A 15,421-nucleotide genomic window follows, 5' to 3' on the forward strand; every position below is an offset into this window, starting at 1 on the left:
TGTTATTGGTGGGAAGTATTTTTTGTTTCTGTTCATTAGAATGTATTAGCAATGTGTTGTTGAACATCTGTATTTAGACAGTGTTTCATGACATTCATGACAAAGCATTTCACAGCATTCGTTATTTTTGGGCTGCAGTTACTGATTTAATTTGATTTGATTTATTATTGTCACATGTATTATCATACAGTGAAAAGTATTGTTTCTTGCGTGCTTTACAGACAAAACATACTGTTCATAGAGAAGGAAATGAGAGAGTGCAGAATGTAGTGTTACAGTCATAGCTAAGGTGTAGAGAAAGATCAACTTAGTGCAAGGTATGTCTATTCAAAAGTCTGACAGCAGCAGGGAAGAAGCTGTTCTTGAGTCGGTTGGTAAGTGACCTCAGACTTTTGTATCTTTTTCCCGACGGAAGAAGGTGGAAGAGAGAATGTCTGGGGTGCGTGGGTTTCTTAATTATGCTGGCTGCTTTTCCAAGGCAGCGGGAAGTGTACACAGAGTCAATGGATGGGAGGCTGGTTTGCATGATGGATTGGGCTACATTCACGACCTTTTGTAGTTTCTTGCGGTCTTGGGCAGAGCAAGAGCCATACCAAGCTGTGACACAACCAGAAAGAATGCTTTCTGTGGTACATCTGTAAAAGTTGGTGAGCTGACATGCAAATTTATTTAGTCTACTGAGAAATGCTGCAATGTAGGTAATGCTGAGGCCAATTTCTGCTGCAATGTAGGTAATGCTACTTGTGAACAGCCAGTTCTCACAAACAGCAATGAAATAAATGATCAGATAATCTGTTTCGGTGATGGTGACGGAGGGATCAATATTGGCCAGGACACCAGGGATAACTCTCCCACTCATCTTCAAATAGTGCCCTGGGATACTCTGTATCCACCTGAGAGGGCAGATACAGTTTTGGTTTAACATCTCACCTGAAGGATGAAGGAAATCAGTCGAAGAATTACAGATAAGCTTTTAAATAAGATTGTGATGACAGCACTGACCTTGGTATTCATTTGGGTTACTGTCAGTCCACTCTACAGAGTGGTCACATGGTGGAGGTGCTGCTGCAAGGATGGGGTCGTATGAACTGTCACAAACATCACAGTGAAATTGCTCGATCACTGGGACATTCACTGGAAGCTCCAGTTCTTCGATCCAAGCATCGTGATAGTGCACAACGTTCCTGTGGTTTAGCTTCGAAAGAATCTTCACCTCGGTCAGGAAGGCACTTTCAGCACACCTCTTGCTGTGCGCAAGGTGGATGCACTTCACTGCATAAGCTTTCTCCTCAAGACTGCGGAACACCTGAGAAAAAGTAACCCAATTGCTGGAGTTTAGATATAGAATGACAGATACTTGGGAGCAATTAAATGGCAGCGATCAGGTCCAGGAGGTCAGATGATGCCAAAAATTGCCTGTAAGCTGCCATATGAACCCAGGCTCATTAGTTTTATATCATTCTAGTTCATACATGGGAAGGATAAGCAGAGTTGCTGATCATATTCTTAATTTTACACCACAGTTTTATTCGGTTTGGGGTCTATTTTTGTTGCGGTCTGAGCAGATGCAAAAAGCAAAGCCACTGCCTATGTGTGATGTGCAGTAACAATCTCATTGAAGCACAGGCATTCTGAAGCTCATTGCTGCAATCATTTTGAGAATTTGCTGTCAATTGTTGGGAAATCCTATGAGGCTTACAGGCCCTGGACACACTAGGGCTGGGATTTTCTGGGCTTGCCCGAGCGAGACTGGAAAATCCCACCTGACGTCAACAGACCTTCCCATTGTCCGCCCCTCGCCCGTTCTGATTCTGTGGCGGGCAGGGTGGTAGAATTCCAGCGAAGGAGTTAGAAATGTTGGTCTCAGTAGGTGACATCTTTTAAGGACAAACATATTGAGTGAAATTTTCCCGTCCCACCCACCACAGGAATCGTAGCAGGCGGAGTGGACCATGCAAAGGTCCGCTGACCTCGGGCGGGAATTTCCAACCTTGGGGCAATCGCGGCCGGAAAATCCCGCCCATTGATTAAGTTCTGAATGGTATAGAACATTAAGGAGCAGCAGGTCCTTAGGTTCTAATTATTGTTTGTACCCAGTTAACTGTGAACAAGAAGGGAGGGAGAGAAAAACTGGGGTCAGAAAAAAAAGTGACTTTCTTCGTTAACACTACAATTTTCAGAAAGAAAAAAAGTCCCACTCCTTCAAAGTGGCTATTATTGCACATCAAAAATAAGAAGCCTTGTTTTTGGCATGGTCAGCCTTTATTCTTCGTTCTGAATTAGAAGGTCATTGGCCAAGGTCCCAGTTCATAGATTTAACATACGCTGATCCTTCTGTGCAGCACTGAGGGAGTGCTACAACATCCTCACTTCACTCATGGCCTCTAGGTTGTTTAGCACCTATTCACAATGGTATTATTTGAAAATGTTCCTCCTCCAAAATTAAACGTCTGCAAATAAGCTTGCATCATGACATCTTGCTTTGTGTGGCAATAAAACACATTTTATTTGTGATTTTAAAGTTGTCAGGACTGGAAGTAGTACTTTTTCAAAAGCTTCAAGTTTACAATAAGCAGACTTCAGTCAGCCAAGTTCTCTATACGTTCTCAACAAAAGTAAAGGAATGACGATCGTCATTATAAACTGTACACAATTTCCAATGCCTAACAATGGATAAAAATGTAGCTCAACTTCATAGTTTTAGAAACAAAGAAGAAAAAAATAACAAAGAAGTTGGCTGGAATTTTTCCTGTCCTGCCTGTCATGGGGATGGTAGCAGATGGTGGCGGGGGGGGGGGGGGGGGCGTTGAACCATACCATGGTCCACTGACGTCGGGCAAGTTTTCCGGTTTTGGAGGCAAGCGCAGCCGGAAAAGTTTGAAAGCTCAGGAAATATTAATTAAAAGACAAATAACTGAAGTTTGGCTCCCAAGTGCAAACCATTAGCTAGGATACCAAGTGGTGCGTTTAATGTTAAGTGAGGAAACTAAGAGGGTAGCTGACTTTAGTAGCTTTGACCCTTACCATACACCAACTGGGAAACTATAGTCATAAATAGTTATTAATTCTGAAGGAACGAGCAATGATAGATTTCAACTACACTCCGAAATGAAAGGATTTTACTAGTGGTGCAAAGGAAAACATTTTAAATCATGTGGGTTAGGGAAGTTTCAACTTCCTGAACACCAGGAACGGCCTATTCCTATTTCATATGTTCATATCTATTTGTCTCTGTGATTACTCTGGAATCATGCAGCACAAAGGGTAGCCGTTCAGCCCACTGTGCCTGTGCCATCTATCCATTTTGTCCCAGTCTTTCCCCATATCCCTGCAAATATTTCATTTTTAAGTATTTATCCAACTCCTTTTTGGAAGTTACTCTTAGATCTGCTTCCATCACCCATTCAGGCAGTAAACAAATACTGCTCACCTTTGCCCCTTCTTCATTTGCAAATCAAATTGTATCAGCGTTCTCAGGGTACAGGTTCTCCTACCATTCAAAATAGCTTGAACAGAAATTGTAACAAAACAAAGGCTATACTTCCGAAGAAAATAACTTCACCTACCTTATATACAATACTGAATCCACCTTGGCCAATGCATTCAATATCTGTATACCCTTTCTGCTGCAGGATTTTTCTTACTTTGTCCAATATAATCTCTGTGCGCCACATCGTGTTAACCTTTGTAAGTGACATGTAAAATTCTTAATGATAAAAACTACAGCAATCACTATATATTAAGCACATTCATCTAACCATTTGATAACTGCAATTCTGTAATACCTAGTCAGAAATAACAAGCTTTGATTTCTTCAAGAGGTTTTCGATATTGATTTGCCGAGTTAGTGTCCTCAGTGGTAAAAATACCAGTTTCCATTTGGTTAGCATGCTCTGTTGTACAACGTCTCATGGTTATTACATTTTGAACAGCAGAGAAATATCCTGAGGGCCTCCAGCACAACCTTTCCTTCCTTTTGCACTCTCTGTCCATCTATTCTATCCTTGCTTAATTTTGTCAATACCACTACAGTTATGGCCTTTGTGAACCAACACACCATCCTACACACTTCCTTTGCTCTGTATCTTTACCACATTAAATCAAGATTGAACAACAAGTGTAATAAGTATTTGGAGGCAGAAGTCCCTTCACCAAAATCCCTCTAATTGCAAACTCTAACAGCAGTACACAGAGTGCTATCAGTTAGCAGTCTATTTCCGGGGGTGTCAGTGGAACTGACACTCCCAGTTAAGTACAAGGCAAAGACTCCCTGATTGGCCCATCAATTTGGATCCACTCTTTTTTATTATCAAAACAGTTATACAAATACAAAAATACATTACACTATTCAAAAAATGTCATCTCACAATTACAAATTACACCCAACAGTGTCAACAACAAACATGTCATTTAAATACAATGGTACAAACAACAAAGCATCATAACAGACAGCTGGTATGCATTGCGAGCTGTCCACAGCCCGCCATCAATTGGATCCTTAATCAGGGAGTTCATACTCCAGTAGGCCAACCTCAACGGCCTGACTGAAGTCATTACACCAAGTTCCTTTATTCAAAGTTAATATTTCCCAAATGGTCAAAATTGTGGGACTCCCTCTCTCCTCCAATCCACAAGACATTAAAGCTTGGTGTCACCTACCAATAAACCTTACATTTATCTCTAGACTTGTAATGATCCAACATTAAACCTGAATTTTCCTTCTCTGCCACTTTTTTCAAACTTGGTGTTGTTCTGTACGATGGGCCTTGGCCTTTCTTCAGGCTTTTTTCAATCAATTGTAAAATTCAGCTCTGTTGAAACAATATTTACAGAGGGAGCTCTGTCAGAAAGAAGGCAGCAAAAAAACTTTGGAATGAAGGAATGGGAGGCCATCCCATTGGAGTTACCAGTATACTGAGCACTTCAAGGATACGGAGCTGCCAAGCTGCCAACTGCCTCAACTCTGCCTTTTAAGATTTAACATTTCAGGTCAATAACATTTCATCAGACCTTTCTGAAATGTTAACTATTTCTCTTGCAAGATGATGACAGACTCGGTTAGTGTTTCCAGCATTTTGTGGGTTTTTTTGTATTCGAGATTTCCAGCATCTGCAATATTTGTTGTCAGTAATAAGAATGTTCTTTTGCCCCGATGCCTTAAGAGTATCCTTGATGACATTGGTACATTTCCTCATCATTCCAGGTGTGACAGCACAGTGATGAGTTTCAACACATCACACACAGACCAGAGAAACCTCCAAACACTGCTGGGGTTTTTTTTTTATTTCCAAATGACTGCTGTCCTCCAATATACTGCCCCTCTCTTGCTATCGTGAGAAATTTATGATCTGATTGAAGGTATCTATTTCCCATCTGCAGGCTCCAATACCAGAACCGTAGGTGGGGGACAGAAGAACATAAGAACTAGGAGCAGGAGTAGGCAATTTAGACCCTCGAGCCTGCTCTGCCATTTAATAAGATCCTGGCTGATCCTATCTAGGCCTCAACTCCACATTCCTGCCCATTCACCATAGCCAATCAAACCCTTATTGATTAAAATTCTGTCTACCTCTTCCTTAAATTTACTAATTGTCCTGATATCCACCACGCTCTGGGGTAGTGAATTCCACCGACTCACAACCCTTTGAGAGAAGTAATTCTCCTCATCTCTTGTTTTAAATCTGCCACCCCCTTATCCTAAAACTATGACTTCTTGTTTTAGATTGCCCTATAATCTCCATGTCTACTTTGTCAATCCCCTTATCATTTTATACACCTCAACTAGATCGCCCCTCACGTTTCCAAACTCCAGGGAGTATTGGCCAAAACTACCCAATCTCTTTCTGTAAGAAAAACCTCTCATCTCTGAAATCAATCTCGTGACCCTCCTCTGAACGGCCTCCAATTCAACTATATCCCTCAAGTAAGAGGATTAAAACTGTATTCTAAGTGTGCTCTTACTAATGCTTCGTACAGTAGCAACAACTCTTCACTATTTTTATACTCCATTCCTTTAGCAATAAATGCCAAGATTCCATTTGCCTTCCTTATTACCTGCTGTACCTACATACGAGTTCTCTGCAATTCATGCACGAGAACACCCAGATCCCTCTGTACCAAAGCACTCCAAAGTTTCTATTCATTTAGACAATAATTTGCCTTTGTATTTTCCCTACTAAAACAGATAACCTCACACTTATTCACATTAAATTCCATCTGCCAAATTTTGCCCCATTCACTTAACCTATCCGTACCCATTTGTATATTTCTTATTTCATTGTCGCAACTTACCATCCCAACTATTTTAGTGTCATCTACAAATTTGGTTATGGTGCCTACCATCTCTGCATCCAAATCATTAATATAGATTGTAAATAGTTGGGGCCGAAGACCAAGCCCCATGGCACTCGTTATATCTTGCCAACCCAAAAAAGACCCATTTATCCTGACTCTCTGGTTTCTTTTAGTTACAGTAAGAAGTTTAACAACACCAGGTTAAAGTCCAACAGGTTTATTTGGTAGCAAATGCCACTAGCTTTTGCTACCAAATGCGACCAAATAAACCTGCTGGACTTTAACCTGGTGTTGTTAAACTTCTTACTGTGTTTACCCCAGTCCAACGCCGGCATCTCCACAGCATGACTACCATCTTTTAATTAGCCATCCCTCTATCCAAGCTAATACATTACTCCAATCCCATATGAATTAACCTTGTGTACTAACCTTTTCTGTGGCACCTTATCAAACGCCTTCTGGAAATCCAGATACACTACATATAAAGGATCCCCATTATCCACCTTGCTTGTTGCATCTTCGAAGAATTCAAACAAATTAGTCTAACATGATTTACCCTTCATAAACCACGTTGACTCTGATGGATTGCATTTTGATTTTCTAAATGTCCTATTATTACTTCCTTAATAATGGATTCTAACAATTGCCCAATGACAGATGTTAAACTAATTGGCCTATAGTTTCCTACATTTTGCCACCCTCCCTTTTTGAATAAGGGCATTATATTAGCATTTTTCCAATCCACCAGAACCTTTCCCGCATCCAGGGAATTTTGGAGCGTTGTAACCAAGGATCCACTATCTCCAATGCCTTGTCCTTTAAGACCCTAGGATGTAGGACATCAGGCCCTGGGGACTTGCCTGCCTTCAATCCCAATATTTTGCTCAATACTTTTCCCTAGTAATAATGATAGTTCTAAGACCCTCCCTTTCGAGAACCTCTGAATTTTCTATTATTATTGGGATGGTACTCGTGTCCTCCAGCATGAAAACGGAGGCAAAAATTTGATTTAGTGTCTTAGCCATTTTGGCGTTCCCCACTATTAACTTCCCAGCCTTATCTTCTAAGGGACCAACATTCACTTTAGCTACTATCTTCCTCTCTATACTTAGAGGGTTTTGAGGTCCGTTTTTATATTTTGCGCTAGTTTTGTTTCATAATTTACCTTTGCTCCTTTTATTACTTTTTTAGTGACTCTTCATTGATTTTTAAAAGCTTTCCATTCTTCCAGTGTGTCTTTGGCCTTTCAATATGGTGTGCCTTAGGTTTTGTCTTTGCGTTATCCTTAACTTTCTTGCTTAGCCATGGAAGTCTTACCCTCTTACCACCTTTCCTCCTCTCTGGGATATATTTTAGTTGGGAGGACTTGAATATCAGCCACTGTTCATCAACTATCCTACCTTTTAGTCTTCCTGTGCAGTCCACTAAGACCAAATCTGTCCTCATGCCTACGTAATTACCTTTGTTTAACTCCAGAATGCTAGTGTGGGACTCCGGTTTCTCATCTTCCAACTGAATTTGAAATTCTAGCATGCTATGATCACTCTTCCCTAGGCGACCCTTAACTATGAGGTCATTAATTAATCCCTCCTCATTACACAATACCAAATCTAGAATAGCCTACTTGCTGGTTGGTTCCACAACATATTGCTCCAAGAAACATACTCTAATATATTCAATGAACTCTCCCTTGAGGCTACCCTTTCCAGTCTGATTGTTCCAGTCAATACGAATGTTAAAATCACCCATGATTATTGCCAAATCTTTCTTGCAAGCCCTCAGTATTTCTTGGTTTATACTGTGCCCCACTGCGGAACTACTGTTTGGGGACCTATAGATTACTCCCACCAGGAACTTCAGTGCCTTGCTATTTCTTATTTCTACCCAGACTGATTCCATGTATTGGACTCCAGTACCCATATCATTTCTCACTACAGCACTGATCCCTTCCTTAACTAACAAAGCTACGCCACCTCCTTTTCCTTCCTGCCAATCCTTCCGAAATACTGAGCACCCTTGAACATTCAATTCCCAAGTCTGATTTCCCTGCAATTCCTTCTCAGTAATTGCCACTAAATTATTACTCTGCTGAAGTTGATAGCAATCTGGAGTCTGCATAGCTAAGCACAGAAATCCAGGATCTGATGTTACCCTATTCCATGGGGAGCACTGCTGAACTTCATACATAGACTGCAATTAGGTAGAAATTGCAAAACTGATGAGAACTTGCACTTTTACACTATTAGTCTGAATGTAAAAGCACTTTAAAATTATACACCATGTTGAATGAGTTGTAATTGGATTTTAACAACATACTAAGTTCATAGTTACTGTTAAACAGCCTCACCGTCCCTGAAATTTTTAATTTTATATTTATGGGATGCCAGATTTCCATGATAAAAATAACCAGTTTTTTTCAATACTTTTTTTACAGTTTATGATATTTCGTTTTTTATCTTAATCTCAAGTGTATGTTTAAGTCATTCATTTCACTTTATGTGAAATGATAATTAAGAAATGAAGGACAATCAGTGCATTTTACTTCCTGCTTTACTGTCTGTTAGAATTATTCAATGTGATTGGCCGTTTACCCTGCTTGATGACATCACTGGTGCTGGTTGCCTGGAGATTCCTTTGACTTTGCCCTGGATTCAAAAGTGAAGTGAGGTCAGGAAAGAGGAAATTCACACCACCCAGGTTGCTGGATTTTTGTAGGCAGCTGATTTTCTTTGGGGTCAACGGCGAATTGTGTAGCTTTACCACGAACTGCAAAATCCAGCTCAAAGATCCAAGTGAATTATGGAGATGCTGCCCTTAGTCTTCAGAAGGTCCATTTTAATTCCTTCATCTACTTTATCTGGACCAATGCACTAAGTACCAAGGTCAAAAGCAAAGTTCAGCAGAGCAGGACAATCTGGGGGGGGGGGGGGGGGGGGGAAAGAAACATAAATGGTTAAATAAGGCATTGACCTAAATCATTTACCCTTTTTTTCTCTCTCACACACGGATGCTGCTTGACTTGCTGCGGAGTATTTTTCAACATGTATGCTTCAAGTAAGAAAATCATTGTATGTTTAAAAACACAAAAAGCAGAGAGAATCTGAGATCCCCAGCTTGGGTCACTGTCTGTGTGGAATCTGCACGTTCTCCCCGTGTCTGCGTGGGTTTCCTCCGGGTGCTCCGGTTTCCTCCCACAGTCCGAAAGACATGCTGGTTAGAGGTGCGTTGGCTATGCTAAATTCTCCCACTGTGTACCCAAACAGGCGCCGGAGTGTGGCGACTAGGGGATTTTCACAGTACCTTCATTGCAGTGTTAATATAAGCCTGCTTGTGACACTAATAAATAAACTTTTAAAAAGTTGGAAGGGAGGTCTGATTGTTCTGAAGAGCAATGGGGCTCCACACTGGAAGCAGCACAAAGAGCTTCCTGGCTGCCTCAACATCTGCCCCAGCAGGCCCACACAAAGTGCTTGCACTTACTGTGATCCGCCACCACTAAAGTTATATATTTACAATTCCCCAGCTCGCCGGAGAACAATAATTACCGAAAAATAACACCAAAACAATTGAGGTACAGTACCTACAACCCTCACCAATCGTTCCTGGAAAACAAACCCTGTTCAGAGCAGGGAAGCGGCGGTCTCTTTAAAAGCCCGCGCGCCTTGTCTTGCCTCCAGATTTTGATCGACAGCTGCGGGCCCGGCGGCTCTTTGATCGACAGCTGCGAGGCCCGGGGAGGGAACGGGAGAAGCTGACTGACAACTGCTCCGGGAAGAAAGTCGCCCCGCGAAGTTGGAACGCGCGTGCACGGATGCCCCCCCCCCCCCCGCGTACATCGGCGCGCGAGCGTGACCCCCCCCCCGCCCCCGCAATGTCCAGAGGCGCGCGCCCGTGCAGAAGTGGGGGGAAGAGTTGCAGGTTCCCTTCCCCTTCACCAATAGATTGGCAGCTCCATGCCGCAACAAGCCCCCTTTCCCCCATTTCCGCAACATTTCACCCACAATGTGGAACTATGCAAAAAAAATGTTTTTAATTTTTAAAGTTTAGTTTTATCAGTTTACAAGTATGCTTACAGTGTGTCTACTTCAATGCAAGGAGCATCCGGAACAAGGTAGATGAACTTGGGGCGTGGATTGGTACTTGGGACTACGATGTTGTGGCCATTACGGAGACGTGGGTAGAACAAGGACAGGAATGGTTGTTGGACGTTCCGGGGTATAGAGGTTTCAGTAAGAGTAGGGAAGGTGGTAAAAGAGGTGGAAGAGTAGCATTGTTAATCAAGGATAGTTTAACGGCTGCTGAAAGGCACTTCGAGGGGGATCTGCACACTGAGGTAATATGGGCTGAAGTTAGAAATAGGAAAGGAGCGGTCACGTTTGTTAGAAGTTTACTATAGGCCCCCAAATAGTAATAGAGATGTGGAGGAAGAAATTGCTAAGCAGATTATGGATAGGTGTGGGGGGTCATAGGGTAGTTGTCATGGCGGACTTTAACTTTCCAAATATTGATTGGAACCTTTGTAGGTCGAATAGTTCGGATGGGGCAGTTTTTGTGCAGGGTGTGCAGGAGGGTTTCCTGACACAATATGTGGATAGGCCGACAAGAGGTGAGGCCACATTGGATTTGGTACTGGGAAATGAACCGGGCCAAGTGTTAGATTTGGTTGTGGGAGAGCACTTTGGAGATAGTGACCACAATTCGGTGTCTTTTGTTATTGCAATGGAGAGGGATAGGGCCGTACGGCAGGGCAAGGTTTATAATTGGGGAGAGGGAATTATGATGCGATTAGGCAAGAATTAGGGGGCATAAGATGGGAACAGAAACTGTCAGGGTAAGGCACTAATGAAAAGTGGAACTTTTTCAAGGAACAAATACTGTGTGTCCTTGATAAGTACGTTTTTGTCAGGCAGGGAGGAAATGGCTGAGTGAGGGAACCATGGTTCACAAAAGAGGTGGAATGTCTTGTAAAAAGGAAGAGGGAAGCTTATGTAGGGATGAGGAAACAAGGTTCAGACGGCTCGATTGAGGGTTACAAGTTAGCAAGGAATGAGCTGAAAAAAGGGCTTAGGAGACCTAGGAGGGGGCATGAGAAGTCCTTGGCGGGTCTGATCAAGGAAAACCCCAAGGCTTTTTACTCTTATGTGAGGAATAAAAGAATGACCAGGGTGAGGTTAGGGCCGGTCAAGGATAGTAGTGGGAACTTGTGTATGGAGTCAGTAGAGATAGGAGAGGTGATGAATGAACACTTTTCTTCAGTGTTCACCAAGGAGAGGGGCCATGTTTTTGAGGAAGAGAAGGGGTTACAGGCTAATAGGTTGGAGGAAGTAGATGTTCGGAGGGAGGATGTACTAGCAGTTTTGAATAAACTGAAGGTCGATAAGTCCCCTGGGCCTGATGAAATATATCCTAGGATTCTTTGGGAGGCAAGGGATGAGATTGCAGAGCCTTTGGCTTTGATCTTTGGGTCCTCACTGTCCACGGGGATGGTGCCAGAGGACTGGAGAGTGGCGAATGTTGTTCCTCTGTTTAAGAAAGGGAATAGAAATGACCCTTGTAATTATAGGCCGGTTAGTCTTACTTCGGTGGTTGGTAAGTTGATGGAAAAGGTCCTTAGGGATGGGATTTACGACCATTTAGAAAGATGCGGATTAATCCGGGATAGTCAGCACGGATTGGTGAAGGGCAAGTCGTGCCTCACAAATTCGATAGAATTTTGAGGAAGTAACTAAGTGTATTGATGAAGGTAGGGCAGTTGATGTCATATACATGGATTTTAGTAAAGCGTTTGATAAGGTCCCCCATGGTCGGCTTATGATGAAAGTAAGGAGGTGTGGGACAGAGGGAAAGTTGGCTGATTGGATAGGTAACTGGCTATCTGATTGAAGACAGAGGGTGGTGGTGGATGGAAAATTTTCGGACTGGAGGCAGGTTGCTAACGGAGTGCCACAGGGATCAATGCTTGGTCCTCTGCTATTTGTGATTTTTATTAATGACTTAGAGGAGGGGGCTGAAGGGTGGATCAGTAAATTTGCTGATGACACCAAGATTGGTGGAGTAGTGGATGAGGTGGAGGGCTGTTGTAGACTGCAAAGAGACATAGATAGGATGCAAAGCTGGGCTGAAAAATGGCAGATGGAGTTTAACCCTGATAAATGTGAGGTGATTCATTTTGGTAGGACAAATTTAAATGTGGATTACAGGGTCAAAGGTAGGGTTCTGAAGACTGTGGAGGAACAGAGAGATCTTGGAGTCCATATCTCTGAAGGTTGCCAGTCAAGTGGATAGAGCTGTGAAGAAGGCCTATAGTGTGTTAGCTTTTATTAACAGGAGGTTGGAGTTTTAAGAGCCGTGGGGTTATGCTGCAACTGTACAGGACCTTGGTGAGACCACATTTGGAATATTGTGTGCAGTTCTGGTCACCTCACTATAAGAAGGATGTGGAAGCGCTGGAAAGAGTGCAAAGCAGATTTACCAGGATGCTACCTGGTTTGGAGGGTAGGTCTTATGAGGAAAGGTTGAGGGAGCTAGGGCTGTTCTCTCTGGAGCGGAGGAGGTTGAGGGGAGACTTAATAGAGGTTTATAAAATGATGAAGGGGATAGATAGAGTGAACGTTCAAAGACTATTTCCTCGGGTGGATGGAGCTATTACAAGGGGGCATAACTATAGGGTTCGTGGTGGGAGATATAGGAAGGATGTCCGAGGCAGGTTCTTTACTCAGAGAGTGGTTGGGGTGTGGAATGGACTGCCTGCAGTGATAGTGGAGTCAGACACTTTAGGAACATTTAAGCGGTTATTGGATAGGCACATGGAGCACACCAGGATGATAGGGAGTGGGATAGCTTGATCTTGGTTTCAGATAAAGCTCGGCACAACATCGTGGGCTGAAGGGCCTGTTCTGTGCTGTACTGTTCTATGTTCTAAGTTCTATGTTCTATGTTCTATTAACACTGCAATGAAGTTACTGTGGAAATCCCTTAGTTGCCACACTCCGACGCTTGTTAGGGTAACCTGAGGGAGCATCTAGCATGGCCAACACACCTCGCCAAAATGTTTAAAGTTCAGAGTTACTGATTTGTTTCAGAAAGTGCTTAAAGTTCAGAGGCACACAAAAAGGATTTTAGTGAGTGAGGATATTGGGGGATTTACTTCCATTTCATCCTACAACCGTCACTATCCATCCCACTCTGCAAGTGTTAAAAGATTGGGAGAGTGATTCCACAAAAATAAATGGATTTGCTCTTTCAATATAAATGTTGAATAATCCAATATATTCTGAAGGCAAAGCAGGATTTGACTGTCACTAAAATGACTACTTAGATGCAACTAATGTGGTCTAAACAGCCACTGAATTAGAGATGGCAAGCTGTGCACGACAATGGTTTATTTTGTTCCCAGTTTAAGGCAAAGACAAAGCTTTCATTAAGAAAGAAGCCACAAAACAATAGTCCCAGAAGAGGGAAATTCTACTAAACCCAACCTTCAATTGTGAAAAGCAGGTGAGGGGAATGTTCCCTTTGGATGCAAGATGAAATGGTTGGTGGTGGGTCGATCGCTCGAAATTCTATCTAAAGTAGATCTTGAAACCTACTTTGCTCATTCTTGTCAGTGTATTAAATTTCTTCAACAAAGTGCATTGTGGGGTAAAGTTGCAGGAGGCGGTTTCAAAACACAGTGCCACTCTTTACACTTTGCGGCCAAACTACCACTTTCCTCTTTCCTCCAAACATTTTCTCCCTCCCTCTCCTCACTTCTGTCAGCAAGATTTCTAGCTCACCCTTGGTGGAATGTGCAGGTCTTTCCCTAACCTCCCCTTCTTTCTCCTTTCCTTGACCAACATCTCCCTCTGTTTGAGGTTGCTCTTCTGCATTCAATTTTCTAAATTTGTTGGCCATGATTAATTCACAATCCTTATTCTGTGCTCGCGGCCATTGTCTCTCAGCTCTTTCTCAAATGCTCTGCAGATTTGCTGACCCCAGGCGACCCCTCGGTCTTTGGTGCACATGTTTGACAGGCATACATGGTCAAGCCACTTAAAATTCACATTGGCCCAGGCCAATATATAAGCAAAAACCCTATAGTGATGATGAGATCTTGCATGAAGGAGGAAAGATGTAAGTTAATCGAATATTGCCTTAAATGTTGGCCGTTAGCTTCTTGCTGCCTTGAGTCCACTAGGTAATTGATCATTGGATAACTGCAAGAAGGACATCCTTGGTGTTTCTTTCGCTAAAAATATTCAGATGGTTTGTAATAGTTTTATTCCATGGTATTTTGTAGCCCAAGATATATAGGAAACAAGATCAGAACATAAATCAGATTATTTAATACCAACAAATCAGATCTAATTTCTGTAGTTCTACTGCATTCAAAATGGAGCAGATAATTAAATAACTAACAGGAAGATGAGGCTCCACAAATACCCCTATCCTCAATGATGGGGAAGTCTAGCACATCAGTGCAAAAGACAAGGCTGAAGCATTTGCAATCATCATTAGCCAGTAGTAGAGTGGGTGATCTGTCTCAGCCTTCTCCTGAGGTCCCCAGCATCACAGTTGTCTGTCCTCAGCCAGTTCGATTCACTCCACATGTTATCAAGAAATGGCTGAAAGCACTGGATACTGCTAAGGCTATGGACCCTGACGATATTCCGGCAATAGTACTGAAGACTTGTGCTCCAGAAATTGCCGCACCCCTAGCCAAGCTGAGGTTGTTTGGGTAAACCGACTGAATGGTATGATGGTAAATAAACAAAGTGAAATATTTAAAGAAACAATTCAAAATGTTTAACAAGAATAAATTCTATTGAAAAATAAAAGCTCAGCAAGAAAGATCCATCCAAAGCTTGCTGAGGACGTTAAGTATAGAATGGTCCCTTAGAAGTAGAGGCAAGAGAAACTATCATGAGAAATGAGGAAATGGCAGAGACATTGAACAAATATTTTGTGTCTGGCTTCACAGTGCATAGAAACATAGGAATTAGGAGCAGAAGTAGGCAAATTCAGCCCTTGGAGCCTGCTCCGCCATTCAATCAGATCATGGCTGACCTCTGGTCTCAAATCCACCTCCCCACCCGTTCCCCATATCCCTTTATCCCAGTAGAAGATACAAGTTAGATGCCAGAAATAG

General features: G+C 42.4%; 1 protein-coding gene across 1 annotated transcript in view; it reads right to left on the reverse strand.

The window, feature by feature from the left end:
- The window catches only part of LOC144497213 (eIF-2-alpha kinase GCN2-like), a 75,176-nt gene extending 65,218 nt beyond the window's left edge, over positions 1–9,958 (reverse strand). The window contains exons 1-4 of the mRNA XM_078218113.1: positions 9,875–9,958; positions 8,886–9,208; positions 3,567–3,683; positions 1,003–1,306 (exon numbers count right to left, since the gene is read on the reverse strand). Of these exons, the coding sequence (XP_078074239.1) occupies positions 1,003–1,306; positions 3,567–3,683; positions 8,886–8,900 (436 nt within the window). The 5' untranslated portion in view covers positions 8,901–9,208; positions 9,875–9,958. The remainder of the gene's footprint in view (positions 1–1,002; positions 1,307–3,566; positions 3,684–8,885; positions 9,209–9,874) is intronic.
- Between the last annotated feature and the right edge of the window lie 5,463 nt (positions 9,959–15,421).

This window comes from Mustelus asterias, chromosome 8, assembly GCF_964213995.1.
Source record: "Mustelus asterias chromosome 8, sMusAst1.hap1.1, whole genome shotgun sequence".
Lineage (NCBI taxonomy): Eukaryota > Metazoa > Chordata > Chondrichthyes > Carcharhiniformes > Triakidae > Mustelus > Mustelus asterias.